The following is a 20,715-nucleotide window of genomic DNA, read 5'->3' as shown; positions in this document are numbered from 1 at the left end:
CATCTCATGCCCCATAAAGCCTGTTAAATTCAAGTGGACACCGCCGACAACCCCCACTGGAACCACTACGCCCCTGTACTTTCCCACTTTGACCGCACAAATTTGGAGCAAGGCAATGATTAATTTATGCGAAATCCGAAACGAAATCGTGCGAAAACCAAATTTGCTCATCACACACAATTTAAATGCGAAAAGAGATGACACTCGTTGGTCGCTGAAAGACTCTGATAAAAATGGGCTAAAGAGAAAACGAAACAAACAATTGGAAAACTGCAGGACATTGTTGAGTAAATGTTAACAAACTGTAACTAACCATATATAAATATTAACTTTTTCATTCTTTCCTTGTTAGTTTGAAATTTTTGTAGGACAAAATCTTATTTGAAACGTGTTTTTAAGGAAATTTATTAAAACAAATTATATTTGAACAGCTAATTTAGCCTATCCATTGTATCCATTGTCAAAGTGACCTTAAATTTAAGAGTGTATTCCCGACATTTATATTTTACATATAAAATATGCAAATAGAAAAGGAAAATATTTTTATATAGATTTCCCATGAATCTGCAAAACATGTCTATAAGAAATTGATTTAATTCGCTTATCATCGCAATAAGACCCGCTTTACAATCGGTTTCTTTGAAACAAGTTGTCAACTATGGTTAAGATAAGTGTTATGCAAGATAATTAAGCCCTATATCGTCTGTGTGCATCTTGGTGTATTTAACCTCTACTCAACCCATTAAATGTTACGTAAGTCCGTCTAGGAGGGCTTTATCTAATCCCAGCCTCACTGCGGGCATTTCAGCCGCACTTAGCCGCACAAAGAGTCCCCATTCCAATTGGCATCTTCGATGGCACCGCTCCTTTTTTTATTTTATTATTATTTTTTTTTTTGTTGGCCCCCCTTTTAATGCCCCCTGCTTTTCAACGTGAATGCAATCAAGGATTTTTTCGACTGGCCAAAAGTGCGCTTTCAGCCATGTTCTTTCGAGCGGACACTGGCCCTCTAAGTCCTACCAATCCTCCCAATCCCCGTCTGAATCACGGTCTGGCCACGATTATAAAGCCCGGGGCATAAATATTAGCAAAGGCGTTGCCGTTGACGTCGCTGCAGTCATTTAAATGTTGTCGGTCGTTGTGGCTTCAGATCCTCCACGGTTCTTCCTGCTGCTGCTGTTGCTGCTGCTGTTGCTGCTGTTGCTGCTGCTCCTGCTCATCCAGCTCCTTTTTTGTTCACCCCCCTGCCCTCCTGCTTCTGCTGATTATGCCTGTCAACGAAGTTTTCACATACACCGCGAATTAAAAACTAAATAGCTCTAGAAAAACTATTTTCTTATAAAAGTTATAGTTAACAAAACTTTAAACTATGAACCAGTTGCGAACATTAGTGCAAAGTAACTCGCTAAAAGGGTATTTCAGTTATCCTGTAAGGAGTAATATAAACAAAAAGGAGCTTTAAACCTCTTAATGCAGTGTAATTAGTCTTATTTTTAAGTAATATGTTAAAAAAAATAATATACTGACATTTTTTGGGCAAAAAATCGGGAATTTTTTAACCGTTTTTTGTTGTAAGAAAAATTTTAAAATAAAAAAAAATTTGCTATTGAAAAGTAAGCGAATAACCACTTGGTTATAAATTAATAGATAATAGATAAATAAATCATCGTTCGATATCTTGGAAAAGAAATGTATTTAAATAATAATAAGTGGAATTAAACAAACAAATAATCACTTAATAGAAGACATTTTTAAAAGAAACCAACAAACAAAATTGCAACCAACAAATTTAAAGCCATTACCAAATATTTACCTGATTATTTATTTCCAAGTCTAGGAAAGAGGAAATGAATAAATTAAACCTTTTTATGTCAAATGCACATTCATGTTTGTGCACACGTGTATTTGGAATAAATTTCCACCTATAAAGAGCGATCTTCAACTCCATTGTCTTGTACAACTATGTTTATTTCTCAACGTGTAATACGCTGCTTAACCCTTTGCCACCCGAAAAATCCAACTCGGCGCACAATGAATTAAATGAATCTCAATTTCCGTTCGGTTTGCGGTTAAAAGCCGCAGTCGTCGTCTTGGTCTTCTGGGCAAAATGCAAATTCTCCGGCGGCGAAAATGAAAACAAGCCGAAAAACTCTCGGTGCGGGAATTTTCCCAGCTCCGACGACTTCTTTGTTGCTCCTCCTCATTTACCATCACCTCCTGACCTTTCACCCATTTGAGCCCGCCGCCTGGTGTGCTGCATCAATTGCCTGGCTTCCATCTACCATTCATTTCTCAAGTTTCTTTCCGTAAATTGCTGCAAGATGCCCCCGAAAAAAAGGGGATGCCGGGAGCAAGGATTTCTGGCCCCCGAAACTTTTGTGCCGGCAAAACTTTTACAACTGCACCAGGACGATGATGAGATTGGGTGGTGGCCCAAAAAGGGGTTGGAGGAATCGGGAGGAATCGGGAGGAATCAGGAGGACCAGGAACCAGGAGGACAAGTCGCTGGGTCGCCGTCTGCAAAAGTTTTGCGATTTGTTTGCGCGAAATAAACGCGACGCAGATAATTTGCGCAAAAGTTCGCTTACTGCCCGCCGACCTCGCCAAAGCCAACCCGAAATCCAACCCAAAAACCCAAGACCAAGGACCCAATACCCCTTCCATCTCCCAAAACCCATCTCCCATCTCCCATTCCCATTTACATTCACATTCCCATTCCATCTTGTCCAACAATTTCATTTGGGAATATGTATTTCTGGTATGTCCAAATAAACCAACCGAAATGAAAATGTTTCGCGTTCGCTTCAAAGTTTGGGCCAAGAAGTTTGTTGTTTTTTGTTCAAAAATGCCACACTCTTGATTACTGAATCCATTACCCATGTCGAGTGTTTCCCATATGAATTACCGATTTGGGTGCAGGATCGGATTTGTATCTCAAACTTTTGACTAAATAATATGAATTTATAGGGTAATTCAATTAAATGAAATCATTAGATGTCACGTAATTAAACATATGCTTTTGTTACTTTGTAAAAAAAAGGGGAAATGTATATTAAATTTTAAAGATTATTTTGTTACTTTTGCTCTTTTCTCTTAACGGAAATTTTATAAAGTCTTGGCATCAGGATCAGATTTGAATCTCAAACTTTTGACCAAATGAGTTGAACTTATAAATGTCTTGTAGGTACACATTTTTAAATCATTGTTTTAAAGTATTTTCTTTCGATGTTTTAATTACTTTTGTAAAATAAAGGCAAATTTATACTCAATTTGTTAGTTTACTTTGTAACTTTTGTATTTTCTCTTAATGAAAATAAATATATAAATAAATTTGAATCACGGGTTATTTATACTTGAAAAAAAGAATTGAACATATATTAAGCCGAGAATCCACTGGTCACTGTTCACTAAATATGGTCCATCGCCAATCAATGGACAAAACTGCGTGTCTGCGGTTTCCGGCTCGTAGTGGCATACATATTCTGAAACTCATAGGTGGAAATGAAGTCGATGATGGGCAGTCGGTTGGTCAGCGGCACCACCACATCCTTGGCGGACATGCCAACGGAGGAGCCACCAACGATGGCGGCGAGGCCAGGATTGGTCCTTGCTGATCCTGGTCGATGTCCTTGTCCTCCTTCCAATCTTCCCTCAAATGCAGCATTTCCTCGCAGTCGCACTTGTTGATCCTTCGGCTTCTCTGGCTGCATCCTCATGCCAAGATTATAGAAGAAGTCCACACCCTCGGAGGCCCTCGTCACGCTTCTGGACATCGACCTTGGGTCCATCTTTGGCAAATGTTGCTTCCTGCCTCCACTTGAAGATTTCTTCTGGCCGCTTTCTTTCTTTCCCTTGGAGTCCTTGATTAGAAAGAGCACCGGAGTGGCCGGGTTTTTCTTCAGGGGACTGGCATCTATTAGCTTGGTCCGGCGGGACATTCCCAGAGATTGCAGAGCATCCAGCGATTGGCGGTGGGACTTCTTAAAGGTCACCTGCGACTTGACCGGCGGCTTTCCTTTGTGGGAACCCATTATCGTGGGTTGCAGGGCGGCACGCATCAGGGGAGAACGCCGAATAAGTTTTTTCACAGGATTCTTCTGGTGCATCTTTAATGAATTTTGCTGTATCTTCAAGCCTTTCGTTTGAACCTTCAACATTTTTGACTGTTTCTTCAAAGTTTTCGACTGGATTTTTATGGTTTTCGGTTGCGTCTTCACAGTTTTCTGCTTTACCTTCAAGCTGTTGTTCTGCTGCACCTTTGGCTTGGTCTTAGCGGCATTAAAAACTTGGGTTTTTACCAGAGCTTTAACTCCTTTTGTAGACGATAGCTGCTTGGACTTGAGCATAATTTTGCTGTGTTTGTATTTGGGCTAACAAATCTCACACTTCGCTACGACCTGCTTTAACTGGAAATTTTTTGGTGTGATTTCGGGAGGGATTTTTACAGAATATTTAGAAATCGAATGTCTCGGCTTGACGGGTTGACTCGCACTGGGGGGGAAAACGAACGGATTTCGTATTGTCACAATCTGTGGAGTCGGGGCAAGGCCTACTTGTCCACCTCGTATATGGCTACCGAACTTGAGCACGTTCCGCCTCCTGTTTCCTGTCACCTCTTGACTTGCCCTCTGCCTGTTTGTTTGTCTTCAGCCAACTTATATTTGCTTTGCCCCTTCGCTTTTCTTTTTGTATTTTTTGCCCTCACATAAAACCTTTGTCTATCCCTCGGGTTAAAGAAACTTGAAATCAACTTCCGTTGTGTGGCCCTCGATTTGCATATGCACATTGCCTCACAAAAATAGCGTTACATTAGGAGTAAACAAAATTTATATCTCATTTTCAATAAATAAATTAAGTTTACAGCCTTTTATTCCTCTTTTACAGTATCGTAGTTTCTGTGATTTAAGTTGGTTGCAATTTTCCGTATTGATTTTCCCCCAGCAACTCATTAATAAAGTCTGGAATAGCGTCATGTGCTCATGTGTCCTTTTCCCTATATTCCTCCATTTCCTTGGCGTTCGGTTTTAGTTTGCTTCTTTCGCTCATTTTGGTGTCAAGCGTTGCGTATCATTTAATGTGACACACTTAACTGGGAAATGTGGGAAATGGAGGAGAAGGGGAAGGTTTGGGCTTTTCCAGAGTGACAGTCAAACACATGTTAGCTGAATGCTAATTTGCTATGCTAAGCGAATTACAAAAACAGGAATAGAAAATCAAACAAGAGAGTTAATGCACAAGGAAAAACTATAGTATTATTTATTGGGACTAGATAATAATTGGTTTTCAATCTGCTATCTATAAGTAGTTTTTAACTAAAAAGTTAAGCAAATCAAGGTCAAGTTTCGGCTTGTATTTAAGGTAAATCTATTCCAACACAACACAAAAATGAGCTAGTTTCACCAAATCACCAATCTAGAATATTAGCGTTAAACTCGCTTAGTTTATCGTCTGATCGAAGATGTCATTACCAATACGCAGCTAGAACCATTTGGGAATTATAGCTCCGTATGCGCACTACAATTCGAAGAGCAGAGCCACACTTTAATAACAATAAATCATATTGTTAAATAAAGTTGTGATTATAGTAAATTATAGATATTAAATTATAAATAATCATAGATCGAATTCATTTCTCGCCCTGCACTTGGCAATATCCAGTTGGGAGACATTATTCAGCTCTCAGGAACAGGAACCCATATACAAAACACACACACACGCACTTGAGCAGCTGGCCAGACAGGAAATCAACAGGACACCAGCACACAGACACAAACAGCTGTTGCTGGAACTTCCGTTCTCGGTCAGCTTTGATATATGATCAGAAACTCAAGTCTTCGGCTCGGCACATATGTGTACTATATATACCTACAACTGGAGACGAGTAAATTGCACAGTGAAGCAATCAGCTTATGTCCGTCTTGGTTGTATGTTTATTTCCCCCTTTTTTTCCCGTCTCTTTGTCTTCAGCTAAGCATGATTATCACGTTTCTTTTGTGTGCAGCAATATCAAGTATATGTAATATCACGTATACGCCGCATTGGCCAAAAAGTGACCGCTAAATCTATCGGTATATATATGTCTCTCTTTCTTGGTTTGCTTCTTTTCTCGTTTGTCCTTTCGTAAGATTCAATTTTTGAAATGATTTTTTCTTAACACCTCAATAAGTCCCCCGGATGTCAGTTGCAGCCGCCACAAATAGCAACATGCAATATGCAATCTGCAATCTGCAACCTGCAGCACCAGCAGCAGCAAAATGTTGTTTTCCGCTTAAGCACATCGCTGCAAAAATAAAAAGCAATGAAACAAAGAACACCGAGTGGATGGAGCCAACCCCATTCCCCTAAAATCCAATCCCAGAAGTGCGTCCGTCCAAACGTTTGTTTATTTTATTTTGCCGCACAATTTTGCCCCTTCTTCGCCGCCTTCTTCACAATCCCTTTCTCCGCTTGCTCCTCTTTCTTCGGCTTCATCTTCTCTCGCTTGTTTCTTAAACAACGGCAACAACAATGGGCACAATGAAACCTCAGTCGAGGACCAGGCCAAAAAAAAAGGAGTGAGAGTCCCAACCACTCGACAGGCAGGATGTCCTGTAAGTCTTTCTCACTTTATTATAATAAGTATTTAAGAATATATAAATTATAATATATAGAAGTGTCATATTGTACTACATTTTTTTTCAGTTTTTTACTTAAGGGCAAATGTGTTATCTCTGAATTTATTTTTCAATTATTGTTCATCAAGTACTAGACTCCTTAATCTGGAAATTTAAAGGTAAATTGGGAGTTTCATGCTGTAATTGCTAACGTTTTAATCTTTATTTATTATTATATATTTTTCTCTTTAAAAATTATTTTTTGCTTAAGTACTTGACAAATGCATACATTTATAAGTCTCTGTACTTGTAGCATAAGAAAATCAATAAGTATAAATAGAAAATCAAAATTGTTCAGTTAGTTATGTTTTAAAGTAAACTAATTTTATAAGGCTTAACTCTCTGTTCGGAATATTTAAATTCAGCACCCGCTGATATACCCCAGCTACCATTTCTTCTGTTGTTCAGAGTGAAAAATGAAACAAAACAAATGAAACACGAAAAGGAGGACCGACACAGCGTCGGCAGAAAAGGATGAAAAAAAAAAACACAAATGTGCACATGCTTCGTTGCCTGGAGTGCGCTATTTTGCACCTACGGGATTTTGTGACTCACACACAGACACACTCAAACACACACTAGCACACACACAACAGCAATGAAACACACACAGACCTACACATGCAAAGCGTGGAAAATCCATTCGAAATCAGTCAACGCGCCAAGGCTTTCATTCAGTTAGAAAGCAGACAGCAGGCAAGCAAGGGCAGGAAAATGGTGTTTTTCGGGATGGTGGGGTTTTTTAAGAGGAGGGTTTTTGTAGAGCAGGTTTTTCAGGGGGTTCTTTCTCCATGGGACCCAAGCTCCAGCTTGAAGCGGAAGTGCGGCTTGATTTACTCAACTCGTTTGCTCGCTCGTTTGTTTCCAACTGCTGCAAACATATTTTTCTGCACCACCCCAGCTAAAATATTTATTAGCCCTTAAACAAACGGAATAGATGTGCGGCCCCCCAGAAAACTATACCCAACCATATATGCCGCCCAACTTAAAGACTCTTCAGCCAAATGGCCTGGAAAGTAAACTACCATCTTCCTCCAAAAAAAAAGGGAGAGGAAAAAAAGCAAACTGGTGCCATGTTTATTAAAGCATTTCTTACGCATCATTTGTTGCTGTGCCAACAAACACATAAAAAAAGAAGCGAAACATCCAGTGAAGAATGCAAATGAAATGGCCCTAAATGAAAAAAACCAGTGAAAGCAGAAAAATGCTGATGAAAACACAACTTGAAGTTTGATTAAGTAAAGTCCCGTTTGAGTAATGCGAATAACTCGAACCAAAGCAATCCACTCACGTCCTCGTACGGAATGCATCAATCAAAATCGAACTAGAACAAAAGTACACCCTTAATTGAGTCGATAGACAGAAAGAGGAATTAAGTAAATCGCCAAATTAATTGTGAGAAGGCAACACCAAGAAAGTAAAGAAACTCCAGGACCAAATCCAAGTCCAAGTCCACACAATGCCAGGTCAATGTACTGGACTCAACTGAACCAAAAGCTGGCGAAAAAGAAAGATTGGGTCCTGGGTACAAAGAAAAAGCAAACGAAAGCGCAAAAGAGTCAATAGGCGGGCCTAAATATACGGAAATTCAGACAAAGGGAAAATTAAATGGCCCAGTGTTTCGTACCAAAAAATGGTCGAAATGGTCGAAAATGGTCGAAAGTGGTCGAAAATGGTCAAAAATTGTCGAAAATGGGCGAAAATTTCTGCATATGTTTGCTTGTCTGCTTGCAAACTTCTGAGAGTAATAATACCCTATACTAGAGTAAACAAAATACATTCAACAATACACAACGAAAGCGGAGGAAAAAAAATATTAAATCTAATTCACGAAATAGCAAAAGAAACAAAGAAAACCCCAGTACACCAATAATACGCATTGTAAGTAGAGTCAACAGCCCTTAATCCCACCCATTAATTTGGTGGCCTAACTGGGGTCTCGCATACGCAGCCGGATATAATTAAACCTATCGGCCAGAGAGCAGTTGGCCAAACTTCAATCAAACATTTAACCAAATTAGTAGCGTTTCTGCCAATTGGCAGTGGTTAAAGGGGGCGTGGCACAAAGGGAAACGGGCAGGGACAGGAAGTCACGCAATTGTTCCATTGCCCGCAAAAGTAGGCAACAGATTTTTGTGCTTCAATTAAATTTGATTTGCTGCCATTCCGTGGAATGAAAATGGGTATGGGTGGGGGTATGGGTGTGGGTATGGGTATGGGTATGGGTATGGGAATGGGGGACCTGATGAAGCTATGCGACATTCATGTATGCGCAATTTGATAAGGCCCTGCCTTTTGGACCCTCTTTACCCATCATTAGTTTCGCAGTTTGTGGACCTTTTTTGCGCTCGCTTGCCACAAATTTAGTGTCATGTGTATGTGTGTGCTTGTGTGTGGGATCCAGAATTCAGGATTCAGGATCCCTGGCCCCCTTGTCCCATTACCTTTGGCAGTTGCGCCTGGAAATGACATTTTCACATCATTTGCTGATGTGGCAAATGTGTCGTTGCTGCCTCTCCAGCTTTTTGCCAGTGTCTCTCCGTATTCCTTCCCGCTGGCCCTACCAAAACCTAATCCCCTCTTAACCCTCCATAACCCTCGTTGACCTGCGGTCAGCATTGAGAGCTGGACCTTCCCCTCAATTTACCCATTTTTTGTCATTTCCGTTTGTGCGAAATTTTCGGATATCCTCGAATGCAGCCTCATCCAATGGGCACTGAACCACAGCCACCACATCCACATAACTTGCACAATTTGAGGCAAACGACGACAGCTTCCAATCATAATGCCAATGAAATGAACTGGCCCAAAAACTTCCCCCCTGCTTCCACACCATCCATCTGCCTTGAATGTCAGGCTCAATAAACTCCAAAAGCAATCTCTCTGCATGTGTGTTAATACGGGTGCTGGTGCTGATGCTGGTAATGGTACTGGTACTGGTGTTTTTGTAGGTTGCACATGGCATTGCCCTTTTTTGCACTCTCTTACAGAGTGCATAAACTAAGGCTGAAGGCTGATTTTTAAAAGTTGAAAATCTTAAGTTTAAACATCCAGGGGAACAAGTGTTATGTTAATTTTAAAAATATATTCCTATATGTTTTGCGAATACAAATACCAAATTAGGTACCCAAATGTTTGGTGAGATTTTCAAAAAGATTTTAACAGTTTTAATTTTTGACAGATTTTATTTGAGTTTTTAAATTAAACTTATGTTGGCTCCAAGTAAAGTATTAAAAAAAGGGTCTTGTGATTAATTTACAAAAATAGAATATGAATTTTTGGCACTAAATAAAATCCCCAAAGGGAATCCCCTTTCCCAAATACTCTTTTTTAAGGGCAAAAAAAATTCAAATGTTCTAAAAATAACATTTGTTAAACACTTCAAAAATACTTTTACAAGTGGTGTTTAAATATTTATTTATTTATTTATTTAAATTATTTATTTATATTGGTTTCGGGCAACTTCCTTGTTTTTAGGGCATTGAAATCGGCATATATCCTGAAATACATTCCGTGCAGGGCGCTGCACTTTTCACTTTGGCTGCTGCCCGACACGATTTGCACTCTCAGCCTTTGGCCTGCGAATCCTTTGGCTGTTTATGATGTCCCTAAGGCAGCAGTCACAAGCACACACATACTTATCCTGCTGCCTGCTGCCTGCATATGCGCGGAAAATCTGCTGCAAATAATATTTCGTCTGCGGCTTCATTTTCTTCGACTTTGTGGAAGTAGTGAACATTTTCCCCTTTCATCTTGCGTTTTTCAGCTGATTTGGCACTTTTCATGTGCTTCTAAGTGATTTCCCAAAATCATTTAGCTGTGAGCCCAGTATTTTTGCAGCACTTCTGCTAATATCGCAGTTGCTTTTGTTTGAATTCCGCTGCGGTGATGGATATTCGGTCGTTATTTGTTGCATCTCACTATTAGTGTTTTTCCGGTTTTACCAATATTTCTTCGCTCCCCGGTGCTTGTTTGGTGCGTACTTAAAAAATCATTTCTTCCGCTGACGCAGCGCTTAAATCGTTTTTCATGTGCTCAAGGGACTCCTAGCTTTTCGCAATTCCCCTTTCGTTATCTAGTTTTTGCTGCTTTGCAACACTCTTTTTCTCCCGAGTTTTACAACCCCTTTTTTGCTGAGAAAGTACTTGAGTATTTCTTTTTAATATTCACATTCAGTTGGCTGGGTTTTTATCATTATAGTTTTAAAGTTCCTTTAAACCTTTTTATTTATTTCATCTTGTAGTTACACTTTCGTTGTTCTAGATTTATATATATATAATATATATTTGTTTTAATATATCAACATATATTTTTTCTTTTAAGAATGAGAATTTAAAAAGTTAAGGGCTTTGTAAATAAACAGAGCAAAATAAATGCTCTTTTTGCTACCGTTGTAATAAAATAGTTGAAAAATTTGTCTTCATGAAAAGGTTAAACGTTGCTGGCAATTGTATTTATCCTATCAAATACTAGACCAAGATTCCGTATATTATTTTGGCACATTTATAGTAGGTTTTAAGGCTCACTTAAGCCTTACTTCTATCTTGTGACCGTCGGCTGATGCATATTCTTCAGTCTATGTTTCGAAATTCTGTGAAATGTGAAAGATTTTTCTTGAAAGCTCTTCCCGTCCATCTTGCTTTGGACATTTCCCTTTCCATCGTGGATTTATGATCATTTCATTTCCTGCTTCATTCCTTGTTGTGTATATCCTCTTGTCACATCTGTGCCAATCCAAAAATGATTCTTTCACGAAAGTTTCGCCTGGCCATAAGTTTGTGCAACAGCAACCAACGGCCATTTGGAGTCGCACATTAGGCCAGAAAAGTTGCTCGCCCTTGCCGTTGCCTCTCCCAATTTGGCCAAGAGCTGTCGGGCCGGCCAAAAGCAATTGCGCCCACTGCAATTGCTGATGTTGTTGCTGTGGTCCCAGCTGCCAAAATGCCCCGTGTTGGGGTCAGCTAACACAACTGGCCAAGCAAAGTCCAAATCCCAAAGTCCGAGTACCAGAAGTGAAGCCAAGTTTTGGAAGCGTCGACAGACAAACGACAACAGAAGGCTGGCAAAACTAAATTAATGCCATTTTTGATGGAATGCAACGAATAGGGGATACCCTAAGTCTAAATCCTTAGCTACCACATTAAATCAAGTTTATTTAAAAGTCAAGTCAAGTCACTCAATAAATTCCCTTATTTTCCAACAGTTAACTATGCAACATTTAAGCAATATTTCTCTTTAATTAATTATATATTTAAGGGCAAACAAATTCTATAGACATATCAAAACAATTGGTTTTTTGACTAAAAATATGCAATTAAATAGTTTATAATATGTAAATTAAAAAAAAAAAAAATTGTTCTGGCCCATAAAATATTTTAAACGAGTTCAAATCACATTTTACATTATCCAAACGTTTGTCATGCAAATGTCATGCCTGGAAACCTATCCAAAAATCCACACAGTAGTTGGAAATCACGTTAAAAGTGTCTTAAATGGTGAAATTAAAAAATGCTGTTCTATTTTTAACACAAAGTTTATGTTACAAATGTTATTAAGTGGTTTAAAACGCAGGCTTGTTTTAGATTTATTCACGTTAATGAAGTTTGTGGTTTTATGTCCCTAGAACGGAGTGAATATATCCTCAGAGAGGGTATGCAAAAGCACCCGGTCACAATCACAACTCCTGTCAGAGGACGAAATGTCGTCTGGGTGCTGTCATCTTGGGCGCTACTGTCTTAGCGCTTAAGTGCGATGGCATTAAGCTATTAGCATAATTTTTGTGCATTATCATTACGGCCGAGGGGCAAACGGAGGACTTGTGCGAGTTTGTTGTGGGCTAAAAAGATTATGCCATTTATCATTGACATATTTGGTTCAGCCCCCCACCCCAAACTCAGACTCAAGCTCACACACACAAAAACACACCGGAAAATATGGCAGAAGAAAGGAAAACGCATCCGGAAAAAGGGAAAAAATTTGCTTTTACTTACTTACGGCCGAGCCACAGACAAAGCCCAAAAAAGTTGTACGAAAAAAGTTTCGGCTTTTTTTTCTATTTTACCGTCTTTCCTATTTTCATCTCTGTATTTGTTTTTTTTTTTTGTTGTTTTCTTTTTGGCTATCTTAATCCAGGGAAATGAAACGAACCGAAATGAAGATGAAAGAAGCTGCACTCACCTGCAATGACAGAAAAATAGTGGAATTTTTTGTTAGTTTTTAATGCACTTTGGGGTAGCTATGAGTAAATATGTCCCAGAAAAGGATTTTCGTACACTTCGGGGCTAATTCAATCAGGGAATTCAAAAGACAACCGTTGCCCGAGAAATTTAACCACTTTAATATGACAAATAGTTTTAAAGGAATATTTTAAATACTTAAATCTAGAAAATAAGGTATTCAAAGACATCCAAAGCACAAAAATTGCCCTTAGAAAAATGTAAGGACAACCGTTGACCGAGAAATTTGACTATTTTAAAATGACAATTAGTTTTAAAGGATTATTTTAACCACTTAAAATAAGAAAAAAGTATTTGAAGACAACCATATGCAAAGCACAAAAACTGCCGTAAGAAAACGAAACCATTTTTAAATAGCAAATAGTTTTAAAGGAATATTTTAAATAGTTAAATCTAGAACATCAGGTATCTAAAAACATCCAAGGCACGAAAAAATATTCACTCCATTTAAACAACGATTTATAATTTTCCATTTCCTTATCCATAAGCCCAAACAAATGCCTAGTATTTTCAGCGTTAATCCTCTTAATCCGTGCAGCACTCGTTTAATTAAAACTGTGAACTCCTGGGCATATTTCGCATCTTCGAAATGCATGAAATCAATCATCATCGATAATCCTTTGCCCCAGTTGAATGTCCTCAAAGTGTGTTGCACTTAATCAAATCAAAAGGCATCCCATTTCCTTCTTTTTTGTTGATTTCCTCGCACTTACGACATATTGTAAGTGTTTTAGTATAAGAAATATAAGGGACATTTATTCGCTTAACTATTTAAATGTAAAATAAATAATTTATCATACTATTTTTAGAACAAATTCAAATATAGTTGCCTTAAATACAATGTAAGTAGGTTATTATTCAAAACTTAAATAGTAATGTGAGTCAAGATGGCTTTTTAATCTGAAATATTATAAGATATTCCCTTACATTTATTTTTTCTCTGTGCAAGTTCTAAGCAAGCAAATTTATTGACTTTTTCTTCGCCCCCAAATTCATAGGCCAAAGTTAAGCTATAAAAATGTGTATAATAAAATTTCGTCACATGTCATAAGCGAATTTCCATAAACCAGTTGATTGATTCCCCCGCCTTTCGGAAAATTCATGTTGCTTTTGCGCGACTTTTCCTGGGTATCAACAGGCCGCGAGGTTAATTTTTTTGCCGTCGTTGCTGAGTGAATAGAGTGCTTGGATTTGTTTTCCCCGCCACATTTTCACATATGGAGTGTGGGAAACTTGCGGCAGGACAATGGGGCGGGGGCATGGTCGATGGGCGTGGCGCCAAGGGAGACGGAGTTCAAGTCCGGACGCATTTTGGCCTGGCCCCAGGAAGGGACTCCACATTTTAATTGCCTCGATGGGTGCGCGCAGAGCCGCACGACTTCCAATTTTCAACTCGAAAACTCCAATTTCGTGTGCAATTTTCTTGGTTCTGCCGGAGGAAAATAGAGAAGGTAGCTAGCTGGGCGCCATATAAAAGCACATAGAAAAGGCTAAACGACTTGCCAGATAACTCGCTAAGCCGCAAAACGTTCCGCAGTTCGTTTTAGTTTTTTTCCCCCGCTCTGCCCGTGTTTTCTTTATTTTTTTTTTTTTTTTTGCCATTATTTTCCCCCTGTTTTTCCCTACATTTTGCCCACTCACGCCTCAGCAGTTTGTCCCCCAACTAATCCGCCTCAAAATTTATTTGCTTAATTTCATTTGTTGGCTGCAACTTTTCGGGGGTCAGAGGGCAAGAACTGAACTGAAGCGGAGCTTTGCGGACGTGCGGTAATGTTTTGGCTTAAGCTCTTCTACCATTCGTCTCTTTCTCTGCAACTATCGCCCTCTCTATCGCACAGCAATTTCCACAACTGGTCAGTGGCCAAAAACCAACTTGGCTTTGGATCATAAATAATCAGTGCAAGTGTATAAATCAGGTCTGCATTTTCGAGTGAAGCGAGGGATCTCTTATCTATGTTGAATTTGATCCAAAAGAATTCGAGCATTTTTAAGATCAACTAAATAGTTTCTTTATTTTTATGCAGTAATTTTGCTATAGAAGCATGTTTAAGATTAAAAAAATTGTTTCTATATTTTTTTTTAGAATTTTATAAGAGAAGTACTTATATAAAAAAGAAAATAGTTGTGAATTTGTTATCCAGTTAAAAAGTTATTTGAATTTATACTATTTTTTTTTTGGAAACTAAAGCTTGAATTAAGCAAACAAATTTAAAAACTTAAATAAGCCAGACAAATTGTAAAGGTGCTTATATATTTCGAAAGATTTAAAAATAAAATCATTTTTCCCCAAAGAAGTTTTCTCGCTGGCAGAGACATGAGAACGCATCTTCATTATTTCATTATTTCGCGCATCGGCTGCAGCTTTTGGCTTCGCAGAAAACCCCCGGAAAAGTCCTTGGGAAAATTCCAGCCTTCATTTCAATTAATTTTCGCGACATTGATGCTCCTTGGCATTCCGTAGAAGTTGCTACCCTCAGCGTAGATGTGTGCCATCCTTTCTCCCGTAATTTTTCCCACACCAGCCCTCTGCATTTTCTCCTGCAATTTTCCCAGCCCCGACCGAATTTTCCACCACCCACCTTTCGGTGGCCCCTCTGAGATTCCCGCGAAAACTCCCTGACGCCCGCGTTTGTTGTCATCGCAAGCTTAAAACATTTTTGCCTGGCGCTTTTTTAATTAATTTAAAGTTATTTCTGCCTGTCGTCACACCCCCTTGTCGTACACGCCTTTATTAAATCCGTCTGCATTGCATTTTAATTGAAATCCGCTTGTTGCTCAATAAATTTACATAAATATCGTAATGGCTACGAAAAGATACAGACAGAGAGCGTCTGGTTTGTTCGGGAGAATGCCAAGGATTCGTTTTCGGATTCGGATTCCGGATTATGTTCCATGATTTCTGATTAGCCCGGGTTGCGGCGGAATCGCCAGGTTTTCGGGGCAAAGACAGATGCAATATCCGCAGACAGGAATCCCCAGCAACTCCGACGGCAGCAGCTGCATCTGGCATAATTAATATTTCCTCTCGCCGGCGGTGGAAAGCGAAATGGAAAATGGGAGAATAATTCTGGACGGGGAAAATAGCAATGTTGTCTGGTCCAAAAAAAAAAAAAATATCTTTCTCTCAAATATTTGAGCTGCAGCAGAAATTCCAAAATTCTACACGGGAATAGAGCTGAATTTTAATTTATTTTTTCCAGCGGAGATTTTCTGCTGTTTTATTCTTAACTCCTTCTATACTCATACATATGTTCTAATCCTTGATTATTAAAAAACTATGTGTTATTATAAATGTTTAAATCAAGCCTTACTTTAAAAAATAGCAACATACAAAAAATAATTGCAATAAATATTTTACTTAAATTAGATGCCATAAAAATAGATGTATATAAGTATACATTACGAATACTCCAAAAAGGTGTACAAAAATGGCATTGTTTTGATCCAAAAAATGTAAATGTATTTTGAAATGTTATTAATAAAATAATGCCTAGCCAACGAGTAAAACACTTTGAAAATCTGCCTTTATTTGAAGTAGTTGCTAATTTTGAAACGAAACTTTTTAACTTCCGAACACGAGTTTTCCATTTCGGATTTGGCTAAATCCGAACTCATTCAGTTTATACAAATTTCATTCGTTTTGTTTTTTCCAGTTTTCTCTGCTCTTTTGCTAGCCTGTATGTTGCTGTGTGTGTGTGCGTGTGTTTTGCTGTGTATTTGTTTGTCTGTTTGTTTGTTTGTTTGTTTGTTTGTTTGTTTGATGTCAACATGGCCTAGGCATATGAGCAGCAGCAACTGGAGCTGTAGCTGCGCACTGCCAAGTGGCAAGTGCATCCCGGCATGTCCTCCTCTAAATTCAGGGCCCCCATTCCGGGGCCCTTCCCTTCTTCCTTCTGCCTTTGCCTTCTGCCTTCATTAGCCTTTGGCAGTAAGTCAGAGGCGCTCTGTGTTTACCAGTATATGTGTGTGTGCTCAACAAAGAGCCTTTTGTGCGAGGCACAGCCATCCAGCCATCTATCCATATAGTCGTATAGCCATATAGCCATATAGCCATACAGAAATACAGAAAGCCAGCCACACGGACATGGCATTGACTTTTGTCTCGTCCTGCGAGCCTGAATTGTTGCCTTTTGCTATTGATTGCCCTGTGGCAGCTGAAAATGCAGCCAAGGCAATCTCAATCTCAAAGCCAAGAACACAAAATATAACAATAACAATACAGAATGCTAATTAAATTAATTGATTTACAAGAAAAGTGCTTTATCAAACAAATCTTAACGAAATAGTTAAATAAACATATATAATATATTTTTCAATATCAAAACTAATTTAATTGCAATGGGAATCCTAAGTACTCTTTATTTTATTTCGTTTGTCAATGATTGTTTCAGTTTCCCAGCAAGTTATTTTAAACGTAATTAAGTATATATATATATTTTTTTTAGGAAAATTTATAAGGCTGCAAAAATTGATTTAATTGAAATTGTATAAATAAAATTACACCATTAATTTTGGCATGCCAAAAAATGCAATTTGTCAAGAAAATAAATTTATATTAACATTAAACAAATATTTAAAGTAAAGCTGGCCAGGGCATCAGCTTCTTTTTAGCCAAATAAAAGTTCTACTCTATTTCCTGGCCTGCCATTTGTGTTTGTATAGGTTTAACTGAGGCTGACAGCACGCTTTTTGCATGTGTGTGTGGGTGTGCTGGTATGCGAGTATGTGGGTGTGTGGGTGTGTGAGTGTGGGTGTCTGTGAGTATGCTTTGCATTAAAGTCATCACAAGGCAATCTAATTTGAAGAAAGCGCCGCAAAGTCTGCAACAGAAGGCAGCAGCACATGCAATGCCAACTAGCATGTCAACCAGCGAATTTCGGCGATGGAAAAGTCAAGGGAAAACGCGGGGATACTAAGGCCCAAATGGCAGCGATACCACACACATTTAAACATAATAATTCTCAATTTCGTCAGCGATATCAATGGCAGCGGCAGCAGCGCGACAGGAAAAGCATGCACACATCAACATAAACTGACATTTTTTGTATGAAATTGAGCACACGAGCACCCAAAAGAAAAAAAATAGACAAACTTGTACGTATAACTGTGATAAAAGTTATAGGTATTTGTTTTTATATTTGACAAAACTATAAAAAGCTATTAAAATAAAATAATATTATTCCAAACAACAAAAATAAAAAAAAATGTTAGTAGTAATGTAGTTTTTTAAATACTTTTTTAAATAACTATTACACAAAATTGGTAATTAACTTATTTAAAATGTCCCTATTATTCCGGCCATAGCTGTGCATTCATACATAGAAAGCGAACCAAAGCAAAAGCAGCGACAGAAGGAGAAAAAAAATAAACAAGCATACGAAGAAAAAGTCGGCGGCAAGAAAAACTCAAACGACATGCGGAAATCATGTCAGATGAAGCAGCAGCAGTCGCTGCAGTTGGAAAAAAAGTAAAATTACACCCAGACTCCAGCGAAATAAATGGTGGCCCACTCACACATATGCCAGTTCGCCATCCGCACACACACACACACACACACACACATATGAAGAGCGGAAGCGGAAGGAGTTGTACATGTTTGATGGCAGGGTTGCAACTGCAGTTTAGAGTGCACATAGCGAGCAGCCACTGTACAGCGGCTCCCTTTAAGCTATTTAAAGAGTTTTAAAAATATTTTTTTAGAGCATGTCAACTTTCCTATAATAACTATCTTATTTTCTTAAATATAAAGTTAAATCTAATTGACAATAGAACATTTGTTTTTTCGATAAATGTAACTGACATCAACATTTAATATAAAAATTGTACAGTTTCTAATCTCTTTGTTTGCCCACCAATGAATGTCCATTTTGTGCTTGACCTAATTGCTGAGATATCAGATTTTGCAAGCCACATTTTGTTTTATATATTTTTTTTTTTCACAATTTGTCCCAGCTTTTATATACATTTGATATGGCAGCTGGAACAAACCGCAAACACCACAGGGATTATCGGGTAGATATACATCCATTGCACACATATTCGTTGTCATTTAAGTGCGCAGTTGAGCTGCAATTGATCCCACTGTGCGGCATTGTCATTACTATTTGCGCTCGTTTAGGGCTTCTGATGCTTCAGATGCTGCCCCGACTATAAGTGCATGGTAATGTTTTAAAAACGCGACACAGACGCCTGACGATAACAGCCAACAAAGAGGAAAATTGGTGGAAATCGGAGCGTGGCAGAGGGGAGGGGGTGGTTTGGAAAAACGGGGTGCTGCAGCCAACAAGCGATGCCATATTAATTTTCAATTTCCAGCGCGCCAGCAACTGTCAGGGTGTCAGAGACAGACCAGCGGACCGAGCAGACGACCACTCAGACCCCCACCTAAGGCCTACACTTGGCCAAAAACTCTTTACTTGAAATTGTGAAAAAATTCCGAGAGCAAATTTAAGACGAAACTAGATATAAGACTTTATTTCATCTACCTATCAAGAAAAGGTTTTAACATTTTTAAAAACTTTTACATAAATAAATTTTTTTCAACAACATAGACTTATTTAATTTGGAGTTCGGTTTTTGAATCAATTTTTGCCTATTTCTTAAAAAAAATTATTTATTTTGAATTGGATTTCCTACCAAAATAAAATTTATAAAACGATTTTTAAAGATGTATATATAATATACACAACATAAGATATAATTTATATGTATTAAAATATTTATTTTTTATTTATATTTCATGTCTGGCCTTATAGTAAAATGTACATTATAAATATATAATACGTCTAATTTTAGTTGTTATTTTTCTATAAATATATTATGGTTAGCTTATTTTGAACATCACCTTAAATTTGTAATTCCTAGCAAAGAATATTTTTAACTCTGAGGTTTTATGAACAACTTTTTTTGCACACTGTATTTTTGTACGCATTGCGAGCCAAGACCAGACCAGAGACCATTAGAGAAATATCCAAATCAACAATGAAATGCCATTTTTTCCAAAGCAACCCAGGCTGCATAGACAGCGAGCTAAACTATAAATTGCCCATTGTGTTAATTGAGAAAAGCGTTGATAAAATAAAAAGACACAATACGTGTCTAACATTTTTTAAGAATATAAGAGAGAACTGAATTCGATGGTAAGCTTCAAGTACAAGCAGTGTTTTCAAAAGGTTTTTTTTCTCAACTAGAATAACTTTTTGTGTCAAATACAATATTATCCATCAAACATAATTTTAATTTAAATGTTTTAGACAATTGTCAAGCGGTATGATTAACTTTATATGTGTACAAAAATTTCATTTTCTTTACTGGAAAAGTTAAAGAAATTCTTATTTAAAAATAAAATATGGTATATTGTAAAATTGTATTACACAATTTTGTTCCCAGCAATATAATTGAAATACTTTCGAAACCAAATACACACTTGAAACGAAACTACTATTCGGTCAAGAAGAGATGATTACCTTAAATCCCATATTCCCATGGCCATAGTTATAGGGTATGGAAAAGTGTCTGGACAGTCGTTTATTGTCAACTCATTTGTTTTCGCTTGGCCCAATTTGTAGTTTGATTTATGTCGAAAATATTTTAATTTTATTGGCACACAGCAGCCCAGGTGAGAGCGGCCCCAAAATTCAGTTGTCGTTGTTGGTGTGAGAATAACCCAGATATTCTCTGTTACACACAAACACCCACGCGCACACACACACACACACACACAGTTTCGACGTGTCCTGTGTCCTTCGTCCTTGCTGCATCTGTTTTGATAAACTGCATTGTTATGGATTCTCTTGCCGAATTTCAGGTGAATTTCTCGGCCTTGT

General features: G+C 38.1%; 2 protein-coding genes across 4 annotated transcripts in view; both read right to left on the bottom strand.

Annotated features, from left to right (window-relative positions):
• The window catches only part of LOC128260962 (uncharacterized), an 83,688-nt gene that overhangs the window by 46,603 nt on the left and 16,370 nt on the right, over positions 1-20,715 (bottom strand). The window lies entirely within an intron of this gene.
• LOC128260966 (uncharacterized) overlaps positions 3,344-20,715 on the bottom strand; it is a 33,752-nt gene continuing 16,380 nt past the window's right edge. Inside the window, exon 2 of the mRNA XM_052994347.1 lies at positions 3,344-5,182. Coding sequence (XP_052850307.1) covers positions 3,429-4,346 — 918 coding nt within the window. The 5' untranslated portion in view covers positions 4,347-5,182 and the 3' untranslated portion in view covers positions 3,344-3,428. The remainder of the gene's footprint in view (positions 5,183-20,715) is intronic.

The sequence above is a fragment of the Drosophila gunungcola genome, assembly GCF_025200985.1.
Source record: "Drosophila gunungcola strain Sukarami chromosome X unlocalized genomic scaffold, Dgunungcola_SK_2 000046F, whole genome shotgun sequence".
NCBI lineage: Eukaryota > Metazoa > Arthropoda > Insecta > Diptera > Drosophilidae > Drosophila > Drosophila gunungcola.
Note: the sequence above shows the minus strand (reverse complement) of the source record. Positions and strands in the feature narration are given on the sequence as shown.